Source organism: Sinocyclocheilus grahami, unplaced genomic scaffold, assembly GCF_001515645.1.
Source record: "Sinocyclocheilus grahami isolate Dianchi unplaced genomic scaffold, SAMN03320097.WGS_v1.1 scaffold563.1, whole genome shotgun sequence".
Taxonomy (NCBI): Eukaryota; Metazoa; Chordata; class Actinopteri; order Cypriniformes; family Cyprinidae; genus Sinocyclocheilus; species Sinocyclocheilus grahami.
The window spans coordinates 732,504-745,521 of NW_015505742.1; the positions used below are offsets into that span (position 1 = coordinate 732,504).

The following is a 13,018-nucleotide window of genomic DNA, read 5'->3' on the forward strand; positions in this document are numbered from 1 at the left end:
AACACCCTATATATATGTGTATATATATATATATATATATATATATATATATATATATATATATATACAGTATATGTAGCACAGAGCTTCTGAATGTGTCTCTCATGTTGTGAGAATTTGGGAGATCTCTGGGATGATTTATGGATGCATGTTGGATCATACAGATATTAAACTGAAAGCATCTTACCTCCAGTTTGAGTGGGGGGAGGGTGAGGGCTTTCTCATAGTAGTGAATGGCTAAATGACTGAGTCCAAGCTGGTGTAAAGCCCGACCGATATTATACAGAGACTCTTGACAATGACCTCTGAGATCCACATAGCGCCACAGGAATGAGAAACCCTGACAAACAACCAAAATATGTGGTATATGCGCATACACACAAATTCATCTATATCTAAACAGGGACATCTGGTTGACATCTTTGCTTCCAAAAGTAACTCGTTTAGAAAAACACACATCATACTGTACCTGCACAATGAGTGGATGCCTTTTCATGACAAACCTCTGACAGGCCATGTGAAAGAATGTGAGACCAACAACCAAACTATGAAGAGGATGATCGGGCTGGTTTCTGAACGCCTGCATGTACTGACCTAATCAGTGAAGAGAAAGTATATTAATAATAGTTATAATAATAAACCATTTTTAATAGTGCAGTTTTCACCACTTATGCCATATATGACAATGCTCAAACGCAAATCAATTATACAACTACCTATGACACACTTATCATGTGCAAAACCTAGTAATAAACACCAGAATTGTGGGATAGCAAATGTCTAAACCATACCAAGAGCATGTTTGAAAGTCCCAGAAACCAGCGAGGTGTGTCCATTGAGAAGGTAGAGCGCATGGTTATCGGGATGTTTGAGCATTTGACGCAGACAGAAACGATGATGTCTGGCATCCTGAGAGTGCAGGGTAACCTGATTAAACACGTTCCACAGTTGAGTCCGTTCCACATTGTCCATTAACATCAACCTGCAACACATAGAGTATATATATATATATATAAAGTACTTAAAGACAAGTTCTCTATTGAGAAAGAAGACCAAGTGGTCACTTAAAGCCACTTCTCAAATCAAATCAATTCCACTCTGCAATCAAATAAAGAAACTTTTAGCCTCAAATTTGATTTTCAACCCACTATTCCTCGGAGAATCATTTCTCAGATATTAGACTTGAGGTTATCTTGAGATTTAAACATATGTTGCCCCTTGTGTGATTGTTTATGCAGTATTCGGCTAATTTGATCATGCATAAAACTCATAATCCTGCATTTCCTCCAAAACCGTATTTATTTTGGTGGTAAATGTGGGATTGTTTGTTTTAAGCATATTCTGTATTGTGTTTTTAAAAACTGATTACATTTTTCAGGCTCAGTGGTTGAGCATTGTGTTATCAGCGCAAAAGGTCGTGGGTTCGATTCCCAGGGAACACACATCCTGGTCAAAAAAATGTATAGCCTGAATGCACTAAGTTGCTTTGGATAAAAGCGTCTGCTAAATGCATAAATTATTGAATTATTTATTATACATTTAATCAGTTAAATAAATCAATAAATATGTAAATAAATAAATAATTATTTAAATACAAATATTAAATAAGTGAATTAGTGGAGGATTCTGTGTTTTAAACATGATAAAACTAATCATGTTTAAAATAATGATTATAAAAAAATATTATAATAATAAATAAAAAAAATTAAGACGTTTTTAAAATTACAGAATAAAGAATATCATCCTTTAAATGCAGAATCTTGCAATTTACACCAAAATAAATAATTTTTTTTGTTGGAAAATGCACAATTCTGTGTTTTAAGCATGGTAAAAATAAATCTAATTAGCCAAAATACTGCATACACAAACCAGGTTTTGATTTATTGGCTGATTTTATTTAGATTTTTTAATTTATTTATTTAGGATGCTGAATATATAGACAGATTTATCTGACCTTATATAGTCATAAGCTTTGCGGAAGTTGCGGTCGAGGAAGGCGGCGGACAGGCCGAGGTATTCCAGCTCTTTGCGCTTCACGCGGTCATCGTAGAAGGAATAGTACTCTAAAGTGGAGTCCACTAATAACTCGGCCTCGGCGAAGCGCTTCACCTCACACAGAACGGCCAAACAGCGCTGTAACAGCTTCCACCAGTCGTCTCGAGAGAGGACACTCGTCTTACCTTAGAGAGAAAGACACTGAGATACTTCAGCTGAAAAGGAAGGATGTTTCAGGGAAGGAGCAAGTAATTACATCTTGATTTAAGTTTACAAAGATTTGTTGACTTTAACGAACCAAAATGCTGGGTTGTAGTATGTAAATATTATTGATCATAGAATTCATTATGTACAAGTAACGCGAGTTACGTAATCAGATTACTTTTTTCAAGTAACTAGTAAAGTAACGGATTACTTTTTAATTTATAAGAGAATATCGGAGTCACTTTTTCAAATAGGTAACACAAGTAAAAAAAAAAATCCAATTTATTGATTGACAGCTCTTCTGTCCCCATGTTGAGAGAAATCAGAAGATGTTACAGTAGATCTAAAATAAATATGAATATGCATTAATTCATCTCACTCACAAAAAAATAACACAGATTTACAACTCAGAATATGACGCAAACCTGCAATAATTAAATGTTAAACACAAATATCCTTTATGTATTTAATTCCATTCTATTAACCAATGTATTTGCTTCTGACCTTCGATGATCCAGTTCAACCATACTAATAAGCACAAATTACTCTAGACAAACCTTTGTGTCTTTTTCTATTGCTGAAGTGTGTTGAAATGTCTTCTTCTGCATTCTACTGTACGAACGTAAATGTACTTTCCCTTCAGTCTGAGGCTTATTCATTTCACTTTTGGTGTGAAAAGGCTTTTATATTTGCCAAAAACATAACTTTTTTATTTTAAAAACAAACAAGCAAGCCCTGTGCAGATTAAAAAAGTAACGCAAAAGTAACGTAATGCATTACTTTCCACAAAAAGTAACTAAGTAATGTAATTAGTTACTTTTTTATGGAGTAACGCAACATTGTAACACATTACTTTTAAAAGTAACTTTCCCCAACACGGATTATGTGATCCTCAAGTCTGAGGACAGTTTGAAGTGAACGGCACAATGAATGAGTGTTACTGTAGCTAAATCTGATGTGCTTCACCTATCACATCCAGATATGCTGCCTCCTGGTCAACAATCTCGGTCAGGTTGTTGCGTGACACTTTTATAAGCTTCAGATGTTTGACTCCAGAGGACCTGTCAGAGACGACACACACCTGAGCCCTCACCATCGCCACCTTCACAAAACAGAAAACACAACCACATCACAATCTTTAGATGAAGAGAATTCATTTCGTGAAAAATGTCAAGTCTCCTAAACATGGTAGTCAGAGAGCAGGAATGAACTACTATCTCTTTAAAAGTGGTTAACTACAAATATTAGCTGGGTAATTGAATATACATTGATATAGGCTGCTTCAATTGTATACGGGCTGATTCATCAGATTATTTAGGTATAGACAAAATACGATAGCAGACTATTAACAACAGATTTGTGATAGTTGTATTAATTTTTTTAAATTTTTGGAGCCTAGGTGTGCCAACTATTTTCTGTTTTTCATATGAAAAATATGGTATACCTATATTAAACTGAATCTGACAATATATTATAGTCAGTTAGTTGATTGATTCAGTTTGACATATGCAATTAATGAAAAATAGAATGATCAATCAGATATACACCACAGCTCCAAAAGTAGAAAATCTTTAAGTTCTCACAACAGGTGACGTTTTGAGCCTAAAAGCTCTTCATTCATGAAAATTCTGCTTTGCATCACAGGAATAAATTACATTTTGAAATATTTTCAAACAGTTACTTAAATTAGCAATAATATTACAGTTTTTATAGTATTCAAACTTTTGAACAGTAGTGTATGTTGCGATTTATGTACATCTCTGCCGTCATGAAATTTTATTCTGTATATATCATATTATACTTGCTACAAGTCACAAACTGCTCTCTTTATATCACCAACAGACGTTAAGCACAGTCAGATTCTGACCTTCAGGAGCATGGACAGCATGGTCAACACAGTATCAATGTAATCATCAGTGCGTCCTTGAGCATGCAGAAGTGTCGAGCGATGCAGCAACAGCTTCAGTTCCTGAAAGACATCACACACATAATCATAAACAAGCTCAACTCGGTGTCCACTGTCCACACCTCCTAACACAACACTACCTGCTGGGCAGCAGAAGAGTCCTGTGCAAGGGTTTCAGCATCATACATGGGCTCCAGGGCCTTGAGGGCCATGTTGGGACGTCCCAACTGCTGTTGGAGGGTGGAGAGGGCCAGACGCGCATCTAGATGGAGTGGAGCCATTTCAACAACCTTACTGTAGCTCTTTGCTGCAACCTCCAAATGACCAAGTGCCTTTAGACACTCTGCAAAACAAGCAAATCAAGATCAGATGACATCTTAAGTCATTTAACTATTATAATGACCGACTTTAATCATTGCTTTTCCAAATTTAGTGCAGTAAAGCATGTAAACCTGCATGTCGGAGCCAAACGACTGCCAGGTTGTATCTCTCCGAGCAGACGAGGGCGGAGAGCAGAGGCAGGGCAGAGTTATACTCGCCCTCTTCCATAAAAGCCTCGGCCACGTCCAAATATAAATCGCCCAGCTCCTCTGGGTTCTGCTCCATCAGTGACGTCAGCATGGTCTAAAGACAAAATGTCACAGGTGAGAAAATCAAATTTGGATGAGACATCCGTCGTCACATTTATTCTATCATTTGGAAGAGGTAATTTGTTCATTTTAAGTGTTAAAATGTTTCGATAACACTTTATTTTAAGGTGTCCTTGTTACAGTGTAATTATATACATTTAAGAACTGAGTAATATTAATTAACTACATGTACTTGCTCTATGGTTAGGGTTAGGATTTGGCTTAGGGATACTTGCATGTAATTATGCATAATTTATTGTTATTATAATAGTAAGTACATGTAATATGTGTAACAAGGACACCTTAAAGTAAAGTGTTACCAGTGTATCCTTCTGAATGTTAAAACGGCATTAAGCAGATATTTGTGAATATATGGTGTTTTCACAAGCGTTTCAGTAAAAAAAACATGTTTAAAAATGTATTTAATACAAGGTGAGAAAGATTTTTAAATACAAAACGGTTTAGAAACCAACAGTATTACTTGGAAATCAGTTGTATAAATGAGAGCGTGTGCACGTGTATAAATGTACTTACATCCAGAGGTTTGATGACGCTCCGGTGGATGAGACACACCATCATCTTCACTCTGATGTCGATTGGAACATCATCAGGAATCACCACCTCTACAATTTTACCTATGCATTTAAAAACATGTCATCAATGTGATCAGAATGCTTTTCTCTGATTAACAAGGTTATTATCAGCCTAGTCCTGCCAAACTAAAATCTACACTGCAAAGGCTGCATAATATAAAGCACACAATGAATAGAAGAAAACATACTATTATTATTACTATTATTGAACATTTATTTATTTGTTTTCATTATCATCATCATCATCTGTGGTACAGCATTACACATTATGATAGAACATTTATTTTTTGTCTTACCTTTTTCCTCTTCAGAGTCGTTTTTCTTCTCCTCTCCTTCTGTATCTTGTGCAGGCGTGTTGTCAGCCGTCTCCGTCTGTGTCTCCGTCTCCTCCTTCTCCTCTCTTTTCAGAACGATGCCACAAAACTTCACCAGCACCTACAGATGCACACATTTGAGCATTTACATTAAAATTAATACAATAGTGGGAAAAAGGTGAGCCACTAAGAACCATCTTGCATCAAGTGTGAATTACGACATGAGATGCTAAAGCAAAAAAAAAAAAGAAAAACAAGGTATTTTATTTATTCAGAACCTCTTGACCTCTTGAGCAGTTCCCAACTTTAAGCAAAATGTAACAATGAATCATTTTTTTTTAATTACATCACTTTTTTGTAAACATTGTTAATTTTATTGCAGAAAAATACATATTTTAATTATTTAATTTCATTCAGAATTAATATGATCTTTTTTTTACATGATAAACAATAATATTATTAATAATAATAAAACATAAATTAATATAAAAATCCATGCATTAAAATGATCTAAATTGCAAAATTAATAATTACAGAATACTATTTTTATGTAAGTGTGCACTGACATAAAATTATATTTAAAAACATAGTTTTTTGTTTTATATTTCTTTATTAATTACTATTACTACTATTAATATTTCTTTATTCACTATATTTCATTACTACAGTAGTTCCAACCTTCAAGCAAAATATAATGCATAGTTTAAATACTCATTTTTATATATAATATTGGATTATTTTTTTGTAAACATTTGAGCAATTTTATTGTGAAAAAAATACACATGAATTATTTCACGTAATTCTGCACTGATTTTTATAAAGGATTTAAATAATCTTCTTACTCAGAGTTCTGCATGTTTTCATTAAGTTTGTCTTTTTTTTAATTACAGAGCCAATTTAACTACAGTATTTTTTCTGTCTATTTGACAGTTACATAATGGCATCATGTCTTATCCATACTCTGTTCTGCTCTCTATATTTCAATATTTGCCACTGAAAAGCCTGCTAGTCTTTTCTGACCTCACCTCCAGAGCTTTATCATGCTGGTGATTGGCTATGAAGAGTTCAGCAGCCATGTTCACACACTCATGTGAGACGAGTTCAGGATGACTCTCCAGAGCTTCCTCCATGACTCCTATAGCTGATGGCAACTCGCTGCTCTCATAGTAACTCCTGAAATAAACACATGCACAGTTCTGGGGTTACAAACTATACAAGCAGAGATATGTACTTTATGGCTTTCAGAAGCTGTCATGGCATTAATGGCACAACCATGAGCTCATTAGCATGTCAACATACAAACAACAATATAGATAATAACAGAGGCCACTTACATGTGAAGTCTTAAAGGTACAGTAGCAAAATCTGTTTATTTTTAAGGGTCAGCGAAAGGGTGGAATGTCATGAAACTAAATTATGGAGCAAAAAACCTTGACTAACAAAAGACGGGAGCATCGTACTTACTTAGCCATGTCTCGTGAGAGCTGCATGAACTGTTCTCCATCGGAGGGTGGCAGCAGGCTGAGGATGCGGCGATACCCGTCCATGGCCTGCTTGTGCTCCCCGACCTGCTCATAAAGGCTCGAGCGCTCCCACAGGTACTGAACGTTACTGGGGTCGTATTTAATCGCTGGGAACAAACCAGCAGACATCATGTGCTTCAAACACATTTTGTGCTAGACACATTTTACAAAGGCATCTCAGTACTTTAACATCTGCTGAATTAGACTCATGTGATTGACTGTTAGTACACAGCGACACACTTCATCTCACTTTTTATTTTATTTTAAAGCCAAACCAAATATTTTAAGAAACCATTTCTAAGAGATGTGAAGAGAGACAGATTTACAACAAGAACAACTTAATAATAATTATAATAATTATAAATAATGAAACAAAAAATATATTCTATCTATATGGAATTTTTATATAATATAATTTGTATTATTACATAAATAAAAATCCAGATAGATAGATTTTTTCAGAAAGGATATATTAAACTGATCAGCAAAGACAGTAAAGGCATTTGCATTATTAGAAAAGTTATTTTGTACTTTGTATTTATGAAAAAATCCTGAAAAAACTTATTATGGTTTCCACAAAAATATGAGCAGCACAGTAATGATGCTGAAAATTCAGCTTTGCATCACAGGAATAAATTGCATTTTAAAATATATTCCAATAGAAAACAGTTTACAGTTATTAAACTGTAAAAATATTTCACAATTTGACTGCATTTGTAATGAAATGAATGCAGCCTTGGTGAGCAGAAAAGACTTCATGTTTCAAAAACATTTTTCTTAAAAATCTTAGAGACTCCACACCATTGAACATTAGTGTAGATCTGTATACAGACCTTTAGTGTAGCAGATGATGGCTTGTTTGACGTTGTCCTGCTCCAGGGACATGTCTGCCAGTTTGACCCACTCCTCATAGTCACTGGGGTTCAGATGAGCAGCGATCAGCCCGAACTGAAGCGCTTTCTCCATGTCCCCCTGATCCTCATAGATCATAGCCAGTGTGGAGAACGGCTCGTATGCCACAGGAGCTGAGAGAGACGAGAGAGACATGAAGGTTTATTCAATGACACTACTGATTAATGTGCAGAAACCACTACAATTAAAACACTGTGTTCGAGTGACCAAGATCAACTTTTGTTGACAACAAAACTCGCCTTGGCGAATGATCTCCATGCACATCAGGATGGCATCCTCCTTTTCTCCTCTAGCGTAGCGGATGTTAGCCTCTCCCATGAGTCCTCTGAGAGCCCGAGGTAACTTACTGCGGTGACGTCTCTCCTAAAAAAAAACAAAAAAACAATGTGCTTATAAATAAACTGAAGATTTGATCAATGCTATAAAATTATCATGATCAATAACAGTGATTATTGATACATGTAGGCATTAGCAAAAAAAATAAAAATTGATACTTCTGATATTTCTCTATTTAGAAACTCATAATCTATTACTAGAGTACTTCCTGACTTTATTAAGCAAAATATAATGAATAAATTAAACTCATTTTTATATATATTAGATTACTTTTCTGTAAAATATTTTATTTTTATTACAAGAAAATACACATTTAACTATATAACTTAATTCAGCATTTTTATATTTTTCAAAAAATACAAAAAAAGCAAAACAGATTAATCATAAAATAAATTAATTAATCTAATAAAATCATAGCTAATCATCATTACAGAATACTAATTATATGCATCAAGAGTGCATTATGACACGTGTATATAAATGTATTAAAAAATAAAGAGAATTCTTCTAATACTTCTTTATTCAGAAACTGAAAACATAATAAATAATAATAATAAATTACTCATTTTTGTAGATGTAACTAAATCAAAATGTAAAATTAAATCATCCTTTTTTTATATATATATATTTTTTATTAATTTTATTGTTATTGATTATTAATGCTGACCTAGCAGGGCAATCTACCAACCTTCATCATTTTTTTATTCTCACGGTTCAGCTCCATTTCTAAGGCAAACACATCTCCGGGTGTGACTTCATTGTCGTCATTGTCCTCTTCTTCTTCTTCTTCTTCTTCTTCTTCATCATCGTCGTCGTCTCCATCCTCCTCTCCAATGTCTCTCCACTCCATCTTTCCATCTTCATTATCTTCATCCTCCTCCACACACTCCTCCAGGCCCTCTCCGATCATGGAGGCAAAAGCTTTCTGAACAGATGGACTGACTCCTTCTTCTGCCGTCTCTGTTAGAGATCACACAAAATACAGCTTGTGATGTGATGTTGCGTGATGCTGAATATTGATTCCCACCTGCCTCAGTCAAATGCTCTTGATGTGTTTGCCATACAAGCAAGAATAGGAAACTAAAATCTGATCTATTATCTGTCAGTCAATCAATAAATCCTGGGATCAAATTTCAGGATCGAAAAACACAGTACTATGTTTGAAGTTGATACGATTCAATTTTTTTAATAAATTCATATTTTTATTCCATAAGAATGCATTAAATTGATCAAAAGTGAGGGTAAACAAAGAGATTTATAATGTTACAAAAAAATATCAAATTATCAAATACATTTTCTTTTGAACTTCTGCTTATCAAAGAAGCCTGAAAAAATGTATCACAGCTTCCACAAAAATATTAAGCAACTGTTTTGTTAATAATATGAAAAGTTTCTTGAGCAGCAAATCAGCATATTAGAATGATTTCTGAAGGATCATGTGACACTGAAGACTGGAGTAATGATGCTGAAAATTCAGCTTTGCATCACAGAAAAAATTACATTTGAAAATTGTTAATAAACTATTACAGTTTATTTAAAACTGTAATAATATTTCAGAATATTACTGCTTACCCCAAACTTTTGAATGGTAGTGTAATTTATAAAACACCCAATTTAACACTGATTTAACACGCACATTGCACAATATTCTGAAAATTATGTTTAAGTTATTATATTTTGTTCTGTATGCATTCTACCATACGCTTAGCCTAACTTTAATAAATCATTTCTTAGAATTAGTGTTTTTCAGCTCTTTGCCTCATAAATCTCTTACTCATCTATACACACATAAACCAAACACTGCACACTGGTTCTCAACTGTGTTTTATATCATATTTATTCAGTTTGAAATAAGGCAAAGTGTCTATTCCTATCTGCAGAAATAGCATATTATTATTAAACAGCATATAATCTATCTGCAGCATGCATATTATTTTGCCATTTATAAGTTAGATTTTTGGTTTCAAGATGCATGCAAAACGATTTAATTAAAGGGGTCATATGATGTTGCTAAAAAGAACATTATTTTGTGTATTTGGTGTAATGAAATGTGTTTATGTGGTTTAAAGTAAAAAAACATTATTTTCCACATACTGTACATTATTGTTTCTCCTCTATGCCCCACCTTTTTGGAAACGCGTCGATTTTTACAAAGCTCATCGGTCTGAAAAGCGAGGTGTGCTGTGATTGGCCAGCTATCCAGTGCGTTGTGATTGGCCGAATACCTCAAGCGTGAGACGGAAATGTTACGCCACTGACCATACTGTGATGCCGTGTCCCGGCTGGAGCGACGAGACAAAAACATTAAAACCCATTACAAACGAGGCATTGTTGCATCCAGTGGGGACATAATTACTGATTATAATGACTTATACTGTCTTTTTACACGTTGCGCTGCATCGCGCCGCGTAAACATAAAACTCTGTCTGCATTTGTGATCGAAGAAATGACAAACAACAAGCCCTACTCTACACTGCTCAAAACTCACGTTTGAATCATCAGTGGCAAATTCTTTAAATGAAAACATACTTACAGTCTGTGAGTCAGGACTGCCAGCCTTTTAGTCTAACGTTACTCTCCCAGGATCAGGAAACAGTCCTCCATAAAATGCGCTGCACAAATCTGGATATTTGGGTTAAACTGTTCTGGAACAGTGTTGTAAATACAACTTAACCACTGATTTCTAGTCGTGTCCTCTTTTGGAAGACCAAACAAAGTAGTTTCGCTTTCACAACGAAAAACACAGCGGCCTAGCGTGAGCGGAAGCCGCGGCTTAGCGTGAGCTGAGGCCGGGCTAGAGTGAGCTGAGGCGGCGGGGTCGAGAACGGCGTGGCCGACGAATGAGCGGCAACCACATGTGACGACCCTGGGCTGGACTCCACTTCGTCCACGGTGAAAGTTGATGTATTTCCTCAGCGACCAGCACGGATCAGCTCCAGGCATGACGAAGCGGATATTGTCCTCTTTTGGAAGGCCAAACAAAGTAGTTTCACTTTCACAACGAAACACACAGCGCCTTCACGACATGGCAGCGGCGGCGGCGGCAACAACAATACTACAGCGAGAATAAATGTTACACCTTCTTTCTTTGCGTGCACATTTGGGCGGCGTTATACAAATCTTCCCACATCGTGATGTAGACATGTGGGGGCGTGTTAGAACGAGCTGTTTTAGGTAGGCGTGGTTGACTCTTAACTTTTATAAAGAATATCTCTTTGGATTTGAGACTTTAGTCTTTGCAACTTTACAGATCTTCTTTATGCACCAAGAGCTTGTAACACTCCAACGAGAAAGGAAAAATTTAAATCGCATCATATGACCCCTTTAATTAAATCAATGTCTAATTTTGAGGTTATATTAATGTGTTTTGTGGGCCACTTGCAATATAGTTCATATTAAACTGCCTAGTCTAGTCTTACGAGTTAAGTCATCTATTTTTTTTTTCTTTTTCTTCTTCAGAACTGTTCATACCTTTAAGTCAGTCACAAAAAAAGTTAGATTAGTCTAATTTGAATCTGATAAGTAAGGCTGATCACTAGTTCTTAAGACAAGACACAGTTCTGTTGTTTATGCAACTGCTCCATTGTAAAGATGCTACAATCTGTGAGGTTTCATAAAAACACCTCATTATTACTTTCAGCTATAGTGTTCCCCCTGAAAGTTACAAAAAGCCTGGAAATGTACGGGATATATCCACCTGTTTGACGGAGCCGTGTTTCTCTAGCACTTGGTTTTGAAGTGGACGGAACAGCGTCCTCCTGATCAGCAGCTTCTTCACATTCTGACACATCTCCCTTCTGCTCCTGAAACACAACACGAGTCACAAGCTACTCCATAGTACTTCAACAATACCATGGTGCATGTCCAAATCACATTCCAAAATAACTGCTTAGTGGACATACAGTATACATGCGCTATAACAGAGACACGTATTACATACATTCACATAGATGCTAGAATACAAGCGGAATATTATGACCTTATCCTTTGCTTTTCTTTCCTCTCTCCGCCTTTCAAACTCCTCGAAAGTTATCTTTCCTTCTAAATAATCGTTCAATTCGGACATTGTAGAAAAATCACTCGGTTTACTGCTTCATGTCACGTACAGTATAAACATCACACTGGTGCACTGCACGAGCACTGTCGCACGCTTCCTGCGTTTCTGCCTTCAGCCAATCAGAGAGCTCAAATTCTTCTTCGACGGTAAACGAAACACAACCACAGGTGACGGCATTCCAAAAGACCCACATCGCCGTCAAGCATCAAAGGAATATAGCGCAATCCAAATTTATCGTGGTACACACTGGGGAAGATAATAACATATATTTTTTTTATTAATGTAAATATATCATCCTTAGCATTTTTGCTGTTCGTACTACCATAATTGAGGTTTTGTACATTGTTCTTGGTTGTATAATATTTAGTAACAAAGCATATTAGTGCTCTCAAACGACTAATCGCGATTAATCGCATCCAAAATGAAAGTTTTTGTTTACACAATATATGTTTGTGTACTGTGCACATTTATTATGTATATATATAAAAGCACACACATACAGTATATATTTTGAAAATATTTGCATGTACATATTTATCTTAATATAAT

At 35.4% G+C, this 13,018-nt stretch overlaps 1 protein-coding gene across 2 annotated transcripts in view; it reads right to left on the bottom strand.

Moving 5' to 3' along the window:
- The window catches only part of gtf3c3 (general transcription factor IIIC, polypeptide 3), a 13,089-nt gene extending 462 nt beyond the window's left edge, over positions 1-12,627 (bottom strand). The window contains exons 1-17 of one of the 2 annotated variants that reach the window (XM_016239349.1): positions 12,392-12,627; positions 12,110-12,209; positions 9,101-9,372; positions 8,316-8,439; positions 7,998-8,189; positions 7,106-7,271; positions 6,667-6,814; positions 5,624-5,762; positions 5,269-5,369; positions 4,558-4,729; positions 4,246-4,448; positions 4,067-4,168; positions 3,166-3,301; positions 1,955-2,180; positions 792-982; positions 470-594; positions 188-340 (exon numbers count right to left, since the gene is read on the bottom strand). In XM_016239349.1, coding sequence (XP_016094835.1) covers positions 188-340; positions 470-594; positions 792-982; positions 1,955-2,180; positions 3,166-3,301; positions 4,067-4,168; positions 4,246-4,448; positions 4,558-4,729; positions 5,269-5,369; positions 5,624-5,762; positions 6,667-6,814; positions 7,106-7,271; positions 7,998-8,189; positions 8,316-8,439; positions 9,101-9,372; positions 12,110-12,209; positions 12,392-12,478 — 2,637 coding nt within the window. In that variant the 5' untranslated portion in view covers positions 12,479-12,627. Of the gene's footprint in view, positions 1-187; positions 341-469; positions 595-791; positions 983-1,954; positions 2,181-3,165; positions 3,302-4,066; positions 4,169-4,245; positions 4,449-4,557; positions 4,730-5,268; positions 5,370-5,623; positions 5,763-6,666; positions 6,815-7,105; positions 7,272-7,997; positions 8,190-8,315; positions 8,440-9,100; positions 9,373-12,109; positions 12,216-12,391 lie in introns of both variants that reach the window. The other variant, XM_016239348.1, reaches the window with a different exon arrangement.
- Positions 12,628-13,018: the final 391 nt, after the last annotated feature.